This window comes from Melanerpes formicivorus, unplaced genomic scaffold (assembly GCF_026170545.1).
Source record: "Melanerpes formicivorus ecotype bairdi unplaced genomic scaffold, bMelFor1.0.p_v2 SCAF_25, whole genome shotgun sequence".
NCBI lineage: Eukaryota > Metazoa > Chordata > Aves > Piciformes > Picidae > Melanerpes > Melanerpes formicivorus.
This window is the reverse complement of record NW_027142377.1, coordinates 3,919,669-3,933,023: the sequence shown is the minus strand read 5'-3', so window position 1 is coordinate 3,933,023 and position 13,355 is coordinate 3,919,669. Positions and strand designations below refer to the sequence as shown.

Genomic DNA, 13,355 nt, shown 5'->3' with positions numbered 1-13,355 from the left:
GTTAAAACTATGGAAAGAATTTTTAACACCTTGCAGAACGTTCAGTTTCAAAGGCTCATTGACACAGATACACAAGCTATTAACTGAACTCACATTAATACTACTGTATACCTTCATCATTTATGTCTGTCATCAGCTGAGAGGTATACCTGGAGGTTTGCATGAGATAGAGATGTATCTTTGTGTTTATTAAAATTGGATTTAGGGTGGAGTGATGGGTGAACTGGTTGACCTAACAAGCTTTGAGTGAACCTGCACTCTACCATATGCATTAATGCCCTTTATGTGATCACGTAGCACATTACTAAGTTATGTTTTATAAGGAGCATAAGGCTTGTAGCACAGATTTTTCCAGGAGATAATACTGAACATTAGTCAGCTGAGGGAGTTGCTCTGCTGTGTTGTGCATTAAATATATATATATAGGACTCAGGCAGCAAAGCACCCGAACAGTTATTAGCAGTGGTAGTTGTGTGGGTGGATAATATGGCAGTGCCTAGCTGTGTTCAAGGAATACTGACATCTCTAGAGGAGGAGAAGAGGAAAAGTGGCTTGACGGTGGAAGGCAGAAACTTGTACCTAATTTAGCTGAGAGTTAGCAAATCCTGGAAAGGGAGGAAAGGAAACCCAGAGCATCCTCCAAGTTGGCTTTAAGATTCTCAGCTTGTTGGAGAGCCTTTGCTCACAGGCTGTACCTCTTCAGATTAATCAGACACTGTGGGTTATGTACAGTTACTAAGCCACAAGTATGCATCAAGACAAAGCCCTGGATCACTCTCACATAGAGTGTACTTTGTCTTGGGCAATGAATGAAGTCATCCTCTTGGAAAAAGGTAATTATGACCATAAAGATTTCAGCCTTCCAGTTTACTGAGATAAATTAAGATACTGCTGGCTAAATTACATTCAGCCAGTTGGGTAGCCTCTTCCTGGCAGCAGGAAAGGGAGGGCTGAAGACATGCTCCGCTTTCTACTCTCCCCTTTCCTAAATGACCTCTGGAGGCTGACAGAACAGAGATGCTGTGTGCTGTAAGCAAAAGTGGGAGAAATAAGAAATTGTGTAGAGAAATGCAGCTGTCCTCACTGATGGAAAGTGGGGAGGAAGGAGGGGGAATCCATCACTCTATTATACTCCTATACTCCTCAGCCTCCAGCATGAGGAACAGTCCACTGGCCGCACTTTTGTGTCTGGTCCGCAGCTCATGTGTGATTGGGACCATGGAGAAAAGCAAGACAACTTGGGGTTTGTACACAAAATCCCCTGAAACTACACCAAGAGGAACATTACAGCCATTGTCTTGTGAAAACTCCAGTTCACCTCAGCTCTTTCCGTAGTGTGGCTCAAGTATGTTGTCTGTATGGCAAATTTCACTATCTCCTCTTTTCATAGCTCTGCATAGAGTCAGTGACTTGTTGCTGTTGCATTCAGGTGGAGGTGGCTGGAGAGGATTTAGTGTGCTGGGCAGCACACTAATGTAGAAGAGCCATTTTGGAGTCCATTGATTCCTTAGTCTTGCGGTGGAGAAAAACAAATTGTGTAGGCCAAGTCTTTCAGCTGTGAGAGCTGGATCTTGCTCTCTATTTAACAGCCAAGGAGATAAATTCTAATCCTGTGGTTATCATTCTCACTTGAAAGTTGGTGACACCTGTGATGTTTTGATTGTTTCAGGTCGTGGTTATTTAAGTGTTCACAAAAAAACCTTCTCTGCAGTCACAGAAAGTGCAGGGCTTAAAGTTTGGCACTGTTAGGACAATCACAGTGAATTTTGGGAATGGCAGCTGGAGACTTTGTTCACATCTTCTGCCTTTTAAAAATTAGTCCTCTCAAATGGTGATGAACCACATCTGGGCATCAAATGCCTTTAGTGGCAGAAAAAGTAGAGAAAAGTTCTTGTTTTCTCTTCTGCCTTCCTGCCCCACGATTTTTCACCCTGAAGGACATGCCACTACTGAGTATGCAATATTTCCATACAGTTTGCTTTATGCAAACAATAGATTGAGGTGTATAGAAGGTGGACATGCTCTTTCTACATAGTAGCTGTGACCACAGGGTTTCATTACCAATTACAAGAGCAAGTGTAACCACTTCCATGAAGGACATTGCTACTGCTTGGGAGCTGTGTGTAGGTAGGTTCATCCCTGTGCCCATTTGCGCACACAGAATTAATTACTCTGGTTTGCTATGGAAACCTTCTCTACCCTACAGAAAGGGCTGAGCATTTCTGGAAATTGAGAAAAGATGGAAGGAAAGTGTAAAGAACTCTATAATTAAACTGTTCCTGAAATTTTGGCACAATTCTTAAGCTCCAATTTGAAACTGGGTGCTGGCTGAGATGCTGCTTGGTTCTTAGAGACTTCCTGTTCATTGTTTCTTTACCCAAGAGCATGTTCTAGCATGTTCTCAAATGTGGATCCTTTTAAAGAAATGTGATGCCTTGCTGTCCTCATGAGCTAGTGTCTTTCATCTGCCTCTTCCTTTTCACTGGCTATGTGAATTCTTGCTGTGCTACAGAAATGAAGTGAGCATCACCTGTTTGTGTAAGATAAAGGCAAGTGATAAATTCCAGGCAGAGTTAAGGACTTGTTAAGTCACAGTATCACAGTACCACAGTACATTAGAGGTTGGAAGAGACCTCCAGAGAACAATCAAAACATAAGTAGAGCATGCTTTTGTATGCTGAAATGTTAGGTTAGAATCTGGGATACTGTTCCCATTTACTCACTAAAAATGTAAATTAGTGTCTTAATCCTGGTCAACAAACACAATCCAGTAATATCACAGCCATTGTAACTTACTGTGTGGCCAAAATGATTTGGCATTCATGATTAAAAGGAAAATTAAATGCTGTACAACATGACTCACTATGGTCATGCAATACCAGTGAGATAATGAAGAAGAAAAGAAACTACGTGAGTCAGGTGTGCTGTGTAATTCAGATCCTTTGATGGTATAATAATTATGGTATTTTGACATTGTGCTTTGCAAATAACTGAATCAGGTAGCTGTTCCTGTGAAAAAAATTCTTTCACAGGTAGCAAAACTGAAGAGCTGATCTGATCAAGTTCATTTTCCTGCTTTTTGTGCATCTAGCTGCTGAATAGGGAGTATAGACTGAGCAGACTCGGTTCCCAGCTCATCCTGACTGCAATCAAGATGCTCTGCTAACAGAGAGGCAAATGCCATGTTATGTTTCCTGTACTGTTCACTGGTGTACATGGGCAGTGGTTTGCTTGGCTGCGATGAGACAGGCAGATTTTCAGATCAAAATTCAAATGAGACATGTTGTGGATATCTGCTTTGTAATTGTAAGTTACTCTGGTATCTAAAGGCTTGTCTTGGCTGTATTGGTTGGTCTGATTAAACTATAACCTCTACCTATCAGCCTTGCTTCTCTGAACTTTGTATCATTTTGATTGTACCATAATTAAACAGAGGTCTGAGGTTTATGCCTGTAAATTCAGCATTGCTGCTGGAATATGTTGTATCTCCACAGGAGGGCTCTGCTGGCATAGCTGTACTGACACACACTGCGGGATGCTCCTGGGATTTTCACCTATTCTGTTTCTTTTCTGTTTCCCCAGTAGGAAACCCAGGTACTGCCCTGTGGGCAGTGTAGCAGAGCATTGGGTAGGTGGCTGTTGAGGAACTCCAGACTAGAAAGACAGAAGTGCTCCTTTTGTGCCAGGCTTTAATCTCCTTCCCCTAAGCAAGAAGTGATTTGAGTGCTGCTGTTAGAAACAAGTACCTTGGGAAAAAAGGCTTTAATTTTCATTTTGTGAGCATGCTTTGCAATGGGCACTTTTTAATAAATGATAAGAGATTGCTGCTTATTTCTTTCTAAGGAGTTGAACTGGGAGGAAGAAAACATATTACATGGCAGTGGTGCATCTGTTTGAGAGTTTCCAGAGCTATAATAAAGTTGAAATTCTTTAGCTATATGGAAGTGCCACAAAGAGAAGAGGTAGACATGTAAGGGCAGAGCTTCAAAACATGAAAGCATACTAAGCTTGTAAAAGAAAAAGAAAATTAACATTTTCTTTAAAAGGTGGGGGTTTTGTTTTTGTGGGGGCTGGAGGTTGTTTGAAGGGTTTGGTGGTGGTTTGTGGGGGTTTTTTGTTTGGTTTGTTGTTGGGGTGTTTTTATATTGAATCCATCTGCCAAGGCTGAAGTGGCAAGAATTGGAGCGCTCTCCAATGCGTGCTGTGGAATTAAAATGCTTGGAAACCATTAGTCCTGGTATATGTTCTTCATGTTGCTGAGAATTTGTCCTACCCAACAGTGGAGATCATGGAACTGGTGGAGAGAAATGTGGGAGACATTTGCTGCATTACAAAACCCAAGAACACTGTGTGCCTGCCATGGGTTAAGTTGAATGTTTGCTGCTGTTACTCAAAACCATCCTGCCTCTTGCCTTCTTCAAAATGAAAGTGCTGTCTGGAGCAAAGTGTTACAGGGCTTGAAGGTCAGATTGTAACATGAAAGGCTTCCTGTTCTGGAGGCTGCTTTTGGGTACGGGGGTTTGGGTGTGTTCTGCAGGATTGGCAGTGAGGTGGGTGGGAGCTGGGTAGCTCCTGCTGTTTGGTTTTGGGTTTTTTCTGCAAATAGGCTAAGGTAACTGTGCATTCTGTTCGCATTTACATTAAACTCTTAGCTCGGTCTCTTTGTCTCAACCCAGAGTTGTGTTACTTTTCCCTCACTTCTGTGTTGGGGGGGGAAACAGGCAGGTTAACCCATTCACAGCGCTTTAACCCATTACACTGCCCTCTTAAAATGCTGAAATTTCTTTTCTCCCAAGGGACACTGAAGTGGTGGTGATATCAAGACATGGTTGAAGCTACTATGGCAAACAGGAAACCCCTTCTGCAAAACTTCTGAGGATTTATGTTTACATAGCCTTGGTGTGAGCTTATAACACAAGGTAGCAGAAAGGAGGCTAGAGGAGAGTAACATTGATGAAGTTGTGGTTATGCAAACCCTGCTGCCTGGCTCCCAATTTGGCTAAAATAAAATTGAGAGGGCATTTTCAATTTACTTTTTTTTTTTTCCCCTTAAGTGGTTTGGCTGGAGCAGAAACATTCCCAAGCTTCATTTTCACCCCTTGCATCAACTCTCTGAAGCATGAATGGGAGGAAGGAGAAATTGCTTGGAGGAAAGCAGTCCTTGTATTTAAATTAAAGAACCTGTAACACATGAAAACACAAATAGGTTCCAGGGCAAGAAATTCCAACATTAAGTAATTCTTTCTTTATTATTTGGGGCTGGAGAAGTACCAAGCAAATACTACAGCTATTGTTTGTGGAAAAAAAAAACCTAAGTTTAAATGTCTTAGACTCAGCTTGTCTGCGTAATACCTGACTGTCATGTGAACTGCAGCACATGAAGCTGGGGATTATGTTTTTGTCTCATCTGAGTCATTGATACTAACATTTTTTTTGGGAAGTGTGCAGCCTCTGGATTAGAAACAGATTTTCCTTCCCATTTTCAAAGTTGCTGTCACACCACAAGCATGTTGCACATTGGGCTGAGTTTGGTGCAGCCTTTTACTGCATACGTCTTAAAAGAAGTGAAGCTGTGTTCTGAATCATTGTTATGTCTCATGTACAAACTGAAGTGCATCACCATTGGGTGAAATTACATTGATTTAATACTGAGCTTGCTGAAAAAATATGTGTTCAGTGAAAGCCTTAAGGTGTAGATTTGGAGACTTTAAAACATACTCAGTAGATCTAGCATAATGCTTGTTGCACATGGGAAGAACTGTCCTGGACTCTTCTCTAAGGACTTATTTTGCAGAGGGTTTGGTTCTCAGTTGCCTGCAGCTTTTCAGTAGCCTGCAGCCCAGTGCTTAAGAAGTTGTCTGATTCTCCAATATTTTGTATTAAATAAAACATTGTATTAGCTACATTCTGTTTTCCATCTTAATTTTTATCCTTTTGGAATCCTTTTCTTGAAAGCAGTTAATGAAACTTGACATGAATAATTTTTCTTTGATATAGACAACATTGCTAAGTCGTCTGGAACGAATATTTGAAGTCTGTTTTCCTTCCATTCCTGTTTTTGAAACTGAAGAAGAAATAAGTTCCTTGATTGACATGTTGGAAGCAGGTGAAAAGCAGATGACAACTGAGGAGACCTTAGCAAATACTGGGTAAGAAGCCATAACGTGTCCTCCATAGGAACTTAAAACATCTATGAGTAATTCAAAATGAGTTGTTTGCTTCAAGTGTTGTGAAAAGCTCAGGTTAAAATTGGATATCTAGCAGAGTGCTTGTTTTCATGCCTGGAGCATTTCACTTAGCATATCAATTTAGTCAGCAGCATATCACCTTTTAAGTGATGTCTCCGAGTTAATGATAAAGTTAATTATTAGTTACACATGGTATGGATTGCTGTGTTTGTTCCTGTGATGAAGTCTAGGTCTTGTCCTGCCTGCTGTAGACATCATTTTCCAGGCTAAATTAATAATTGTTCTGAGAATGCTGTGCAGCTTTAGTTCCCCTTGGTATTGTGCTTGGCCATAAGTTTAATTGGGAGGTATAATAACTCACTTGCATTAAAAACTAAAGTAACTGTTCAAGGCTGCTAAGCTGTTATTCCTGCTGATAACTTGATTTATAATGGGTTGTATAGGGAGCTGATGGACGTGTGGACAGAGCTGCAGGATATCCATGATGCATATGGACTGAGATACCAGTGGGGTGGCTCCCACAGTAACAAAAAGCTTTTGTGCTCCTTGGGAATCGACACAAGAAATATTGTGAGTCGCTCAGTAAAACTTGCTTTCTAAATAATGGAGCTGCTTGAAATGGAGAATCAAATGGAAGTCTTTTTGTGTGAATGCTAGTCTTGTCATTGCATAGCTGCCCTGAACAGGGCTTTTCATGACAGACCATCTGACAGTTTAACTTTTTATGATCCCTATTAATATTAAAAGTCGCATCGGGTTTTAACCAAAATATTTGGAATACTGTGTTTTATTTAACACAGTACTTACTCTCTGATGTCAATTTTGTATGAATTATACAACACTGAAAACATATTGCCATTGCTGACACAGAAACCCTGAAGTAAATTGTTGTTCTTGTTTTATCAGCTCTTTACAGGCAACAAGAAACAGCCTGTTATAGTACCCATGTATGCAGCAGGACTGGTAAGCTTTTTCTTTGTGTTATTTTTTGTTACTATACCAACAACAGTATGTCATGAAATACATTTAAAGGACATTAAACGTCAAGTATGTTGAAAGATCCTTTTCTAAGTACAGTTATGGCTTAGGCATCAGTAGAAATGCTGGAAAAGAATCATCAAATACACAGTTTTCATTATGTGTGCAAGCAGGTACTTTCTTGTAAATGAAAGCAGTATTGATTTCTTCATTTCATAAAGCAAGCTATTTATCAGATAAGGTGGGCTAGCTAGTGTAAGCTCAGTTGGAGGCATTTTCTGAAACCAAAACTGACTGAAGTAATGCATTCATGTGTATGCAGCAATCAGAAGTTCTTGTTGTGTGTTAACTATTCACTACATAGATGTAAAAACGTCAGCTAAAAATTGACATGAGAAACTGGCTGTCAAGTGTGATAAGGAAAACATCCTTTTGCATCAGCACTTGTGGGAAGCCCTGGCTCTGTGACCAGATGGTTCAAAGAAAGGTTACGAGCTGCTGGATAGTTGTTCATGAAATGTGTGTAGGAAGTTTTCTCAGCTCTGTGGAGCATGTCTTCTTTATGCAAGTGTTTCTCTGACACTGTGTGTTAACTACTTGATTGCTTCTCAATGTTCCTAGGTCAAGACAGGTGTATGGTAATGCTTTGCACCCTTATTGGCATCTAAATAAAGGCTCTACACATGTATACTAGATCATTTAAGTGTACAAAAAGCGTTGTATAGCCAGCATTGTGTTCCTGCAAAGACAGATAAATAAAATTGTTAGGTTAACAGTTGGACTCAATGATTATAGAATGGTCCAGGCCAGAAGGGACCTCCAAAGGTCATCCAGTCTGACCTCCTTGCAGTCAGCAGGGACATCCCAACTAGATCAGGTTGCCCAGGGCCTCATCGAGCCTCACCTTGAATATCTCCAGCAAAGGGCCTCAACCACCTCATGGGCAACCTGTTCCAGTGTTCCACCACCCTCATAGTGAAGAACTACTTCCTGATAACCAATCTAAATCTGCCCTTCTCTATTTGAAGTGATTGCCCCTCATCCTGTTGCCACAGGCCCTTATAAACAGTCTCTCCCCATCCTTCCTTAGAGGTCTCTTTGAACTGAAACAATTCCATGATTTTTATGTGCAGTTATTTTTTTGCAACACGTTGGTGCTGCTGATTAATTATCTCCCTAAATTTGCTAAGGTACTTGTGCACACAAAGTGGATCAAGGTGATGGTAGGAGTAAAGTGGCTTGCTGCTTTCTATTACCATACTGCTTCAAGTGTTTCTCCACTGCCCAAAAGAGCTGATTTTACTGGTGGTTAAGTTCTAAGTCCCCTATGATAGTGATGACACTTTTGTGGGACAGCTGACCTTGGTGGCCAGCTTCCTGAAATGACTGTGGTGGTTTTATATTAGGGTTTTTCTCATTCCTCACTTTCTGAGGTAGTTTGCATGTCTCAGTGCAAACTTTGGTCCTCAGGAACACCAGATATTTCAGACCTTTTACATAGTGCTGTCCAGCTTTGAATCATTTATAATAATTTATAATCATTTATAATGATAAATGTGGGTTTAATGATTAATGCCATTTAATGCATTTATTTCCACCTCAGTAATTACTGTTCCTGGTATCATTCTGCATACTGATAACTTGACCTCTTCCAGCCTTGGTGATACTGTGATACTGTGACTTGTTTTGTTGGAGTTACTTCATTGTTGAAATGGAGTGAATGCACTTGTGTTTTTCTGATGGGCCATTTGGCATTTCTGGAATAGTCTACACACAACTGGGAGGATAAGATGTCACCTTATCAACTAACTGTTTCCTCCAGCCTAAATTACCTTGTTGAAAGTAGGCTTCAGCTAAGCACTTTGCTTTCTGTCACTGGCTCTAAAATGTCACCCGAGTGTAAGGAACAAGGATGTTTGTCTCCTCCTGTCCTCCTCACTGAGTATGTCCCAGAGATACATGGTTACCCCCAAGGCCCTAGTTTGAGAGTAGTGCTACACAGTAGTGCCTGTCCTAATTTTTTTTTCACCTGCAGCTCTTAGAATGTATATAACTGCATGTTTCTCATTTCTCTTTTTTTTGTGGTTTGTTTGTTTGTGGTTTTTTGTTTGTTTTGTTTTTTGTCTTTTCTTCTTTAGGGTATGTTAGAGCCTACCAAGGAACCTTTGAAACCAATATCTGCAGCAGAAAAAATAGCTTCAATAGGACAGACACCTCCTGTATCACCAGAGATGAACACATGTACATCTGATCAGTTCCAGGTAAAAACAGAGAAGGGGAGGACAGGAGAAGAATGAGGGAGATGATGGGATGCTTTGCTGCTGCCTTCATATTTAAAATATCCAGATGGTATATTCAAAAACACCTGTGTGTAAAGTGCAGGTGTTCCTTCTGTCAGATTGATGTCTGCTCTTGGATTTGCTTTTGATGTGTGACTGGAAGAGAGTCCCTATGATAAGATTGTAGCAGTTGATGGCCAGCATTTGAGAGTCCTGATGATACCTAGTTGTTATGCAGCAGTTACTCCCCCAAATTTTACATGGAACTGTAGAATTCTCCCTCCTCTGGCTAAGGTTCTTTGTCTTGGCTTTTTCTGGAGCTTATTGTAGTAGATATTCTGCCTTCTGGTTAGCAGTTGTTCTTCTGAATTACCCCATGTGTATTGTTCCATCTTTTCCCCTTTCGTCTCTCTTTCAGAGTAACATGAAATGTAGCCCAGCTGCCTGAAAAGAGTTTCTGGGTACAGTCAACACTGGCATAAGGCCCTGACTTTTTGGTTGTACACATTCTGTTGGCCCTCTGTGTCAGATTTTATTAAACAGTTATCTATTGAACAGAAAGTTGATTTGCTGATATTGCTGTCTTTTAGGTCTTATACAAAATTAGTTTGGAGGAGTGAGCAAGTTTTTGAGCTTCACTAAGTTTCTTCTGTTGTTGTTTTGATGTTATATTAGAAACCCACTGAAATGCCATGGATGTGGCAATGTGTGTGGTTGTCAACAAGCTAGAGACATATGCAGAAACATTTTGAGTGTCACTGGGTGTCATTTTCAGTGTCGCAATGGTATTCAGCACATATTCAGAGCTGGCTGTGTTTCTTCTTAGTGCAGGTCTTGTTTCATCTGCCTAACATCTTCAGTTGCCTGCTACCATTTTAGCTTCTAAGGGAAGGCATTCAAAACTGGATTACTGCTGTGCTACACCTGAACTCTACACTAGGCACTTCTAATATAGCGACTTCCTTGTACCCTTTGGGAAAGGAGTTCCTTTCTTGGAGAAAAGGAGGCTGAGGGGAGACCTTCTTGCTCTCTCTATCTCCCTGAAAGGAGATCAGAAACATAGAGGGGGGTCAGTTTCTTCTCCCTAGTAACAAGTGATAGAATGAGAGGAAATTGTCTCAAGTTGCCCTATGGGAGGTTTAGGTTGGATATTAGAAGAAACTTCTTGACTGAGAGGGTTCTCAAAGACTGGAGCAGGGTCTCACTGCATGTGTTTCAAAGAGGCAGACGTGGTGCTGAGGGACAGGGTTTAGCCCCAGAGTTCAATGAGTATTTAACTTGATGATCTTCAAGGTCTCTTCCAACTGAAATGATTCTGTGGTTCTGTTGTTCTTTGCCCTCTTGCAGAGCTTTGTGATGTGCTTGTAGCAGAGCAGGTTTTTTGGTTTTTTTCATTGTAGGACAGTATGTCAGTGGGCTCAGAACTGAGTGTGTTTTATGCAGTAATGGACATACTCAGCGGGTTGGAACTAGATGATCCTTGAAGTCCGTCCAACCCTAACAATTCTATGACTCTGTTTTGGCCTCATTCCCTGCAGAGGATCTTGCTGGGTTGGTTAGGCTGTGGAGTTAACAGTGGGCAAGTCTTCATCTGAGCCATATGAGTGGTAAGGACAAGGTTTTGAAAATGAATTATCCTCTGAAGCAAGTTAAGTGACTTCTCCATCACATTAGTTGTTGTATCATGATGACTTTTGGAGACTTGTTTTATACTTGCAACTAGTGTCTAAATCCTTCTTTGATCTGTTGTTTATCCTGACAACTGGGGGGGACATATTTCTCTGTTCCTCTGTGCTCATAAAGGTAAAGCAGTGAACAGAATGTGAAATAATCCCCTGATTATTGTTGCCTTTAAGCCTGGTGCCTCAAAGTCTTCACAAGTCTGACGTGAAAGGGTTTATCAAGGCACATCAGATGTAAGAGAGGATGGCTGCTCAAAGAGGCAATTTTTGATTGTGAAACCTAAGGCAGGTACCCTTACCCATGGCCAAATTTTTCAGGGCAAAGCACATTTCAGTACTTGCTAGAAAGGTTGCTGTCTGCACTTAGTGTTGCTGGCTTTCTGTTGATTTGATAGTGTTCTCTGTTAAGGTTGCTTTAAAGTTTATCTACCTGCTTCTCTTGGTTTTCTGAAAAAAAAATCATCTACATATTTCTGCTCCTCTTCTACTGCTTCCAAGCATCCTTTTCTCTCTGACTGGTAGAATGTGTATACAGTAGAGTAGACTCTAGTGGTAGCTTTATCTCAGCTAGCATAGGGATATCTTACCTGCTTGTTTTGCTTAGTAGTTTTTCTATTGGAATAGAAATCTATAGTTACCCAGACCTCTGCAGAAGAAAAGGATCAGTAATTCTTCTTATGTGGATGCCCTTTACAGCACATCTGCATGCCTGTGAGCCACTGAGTTAGGGATCAGGTTATAACAGAAATAGGTATCTTACACTTGTGGGCTGTTACATACTGAACTTTAATTAAACCCTGTGGGGTGACAGTCTTTAAAAACACTTTTAATTGCATAAGGGATCATCAGGACTTCTAACAGTGGCAGATGTAAATTATCATATTATTGGCCATTAGCCAAAGGTACTATCAAGGAACTGCTCTCCAGTTACACATGAGGAGGATCCAAGACTGTATGTAGGTTTATTGACAGTGTGAGAAAGAAAGATTTTCAGGTAAGAGATGTTAAGAGAACTTGCTGTTCTATCAGATGGGACACCGATGCTTAAAGATGTCTGAGAAAAATCATTTTCAGAACTGTTGTACCCTTGCCAACGAATGCACAGGATGGAGTGTGTGAATTAGTTCCTTGGATACCTTTTTGAACTGTTTATGATGATCATTTATGGGATTTATACTAAAACTGCATTTGTATTACAAGACCTTCAGTTCCCCCCCCCCTCAGTTTTAAGACAGCAAAACACTTCCTTTTTTTTTTTTCCTCTGTTTAATTGTCCCTGGGAAATTACTGGCATGGAGAAAAACATTTACATTTTACTCTTTTTGCATTCTAAAAGCTCTTACATAATACCATTCTAAAATTACTGTGTGAAAGCATCTCTTCCTTTTATCAAAGTGAAATGCGATGCAGTAAAACCAGCATGCATTTTACTTTCCTATTTCTCACTTCCTTAACATGCAGAGCAGTGCTTGACAGCTGGCTATGCTTTTTTCATTTCTGTGTCCTGTAATCGAAGATGGAGGGCAGAGTAAGAGCACTTTGCCCCAGCTTTCAGTCTTCTGCTAGATTGGGCACTTTTCCTTAAAGTATCTTATTAAAGTTACACTCCTAACATACAGTGGTCTGGGAACCTTACAGTCTCCGAGAGACAAAACATGGTATTGCCATTTGTGGGACAGCTTCCTGAGATTTCAGATGTCTCAGTATAGTCAAGTCTTGTCTTCTTTAATGGGCTTTTGCCTCTGCTCTCTCCCTTTGTCTAGATCAGAGCTTGCCAGCATCCTTTATAGCTAGGGTTTGCTTTACCTGGCCATCCTCCGCTTTCACAGGTGGTTGAAGTCAGTGGAATGGCCTCATTCCTCAGACCAGACTAATACACTTAGTAAACTTTTACTGATTTGGAGTCAGATTTTTATCCCCCACACACCGTTTCAGGAAGAATTCATCACATCCTTTGCCATCCTCTTGGCAAATTTGATAATCAAGTTGTTATGAAAGGAAAAAGCTTAGCCAGCCATTGGTACCACATTTTCCCATGCAGTTCTGTCACACTCATGAGTCCTGATTCAGTCTTTTGACACAAAAGGTAGTGGGTGTTTTCTTCAGTGAGAGTTGGAAGGAAGTCACTTTATTTCTATTTGAGTACATTTTCCTCAGGGTAAGAAAGCTACTAAATTGTCATATTTGGTCCTTTTTAATTTTAGATGTGACAAACTTTAAGCAAGCAA

At 40.6% G+C, this 13,355-nt stretch overlaps 1 protein-coding gene across 4 annotated transcripts in view; it reads left to right on the top strand.

The window, feature by feature from the left end:
• AFTPH (aftiphilin) overlaps window positions 1–13,355 on the top strand; it is a 49,578-nt gene that overhangs the window by 20,439 nt on the left and 15,784 nt on the right. For all 4 annotated transcript variants that reach the window (XM_068153101.1, XM_068153100.1, XM_068153102.1 and 1 more), the window contains exons 3-6: window positions 5,998–6,149; window positions 6,632–6,758; window positions 7,095–7,151; window positions 9,305–9,427. In XM_068153101.1, coding sequence (XP_068009202.1) covers window positions 5,998–6,149; window positions 6,632–6,758; window positions 7,095–7,151; window positions 9,305–9,427 — 459 coding nt within the window. The remainder of the gene's footprint in view (window positions 1–5,997; window positions 6,150–6,631; window positions 6,759–7,094; window positions 7,152–9,304; window positions 9,428–13,355) is intronic.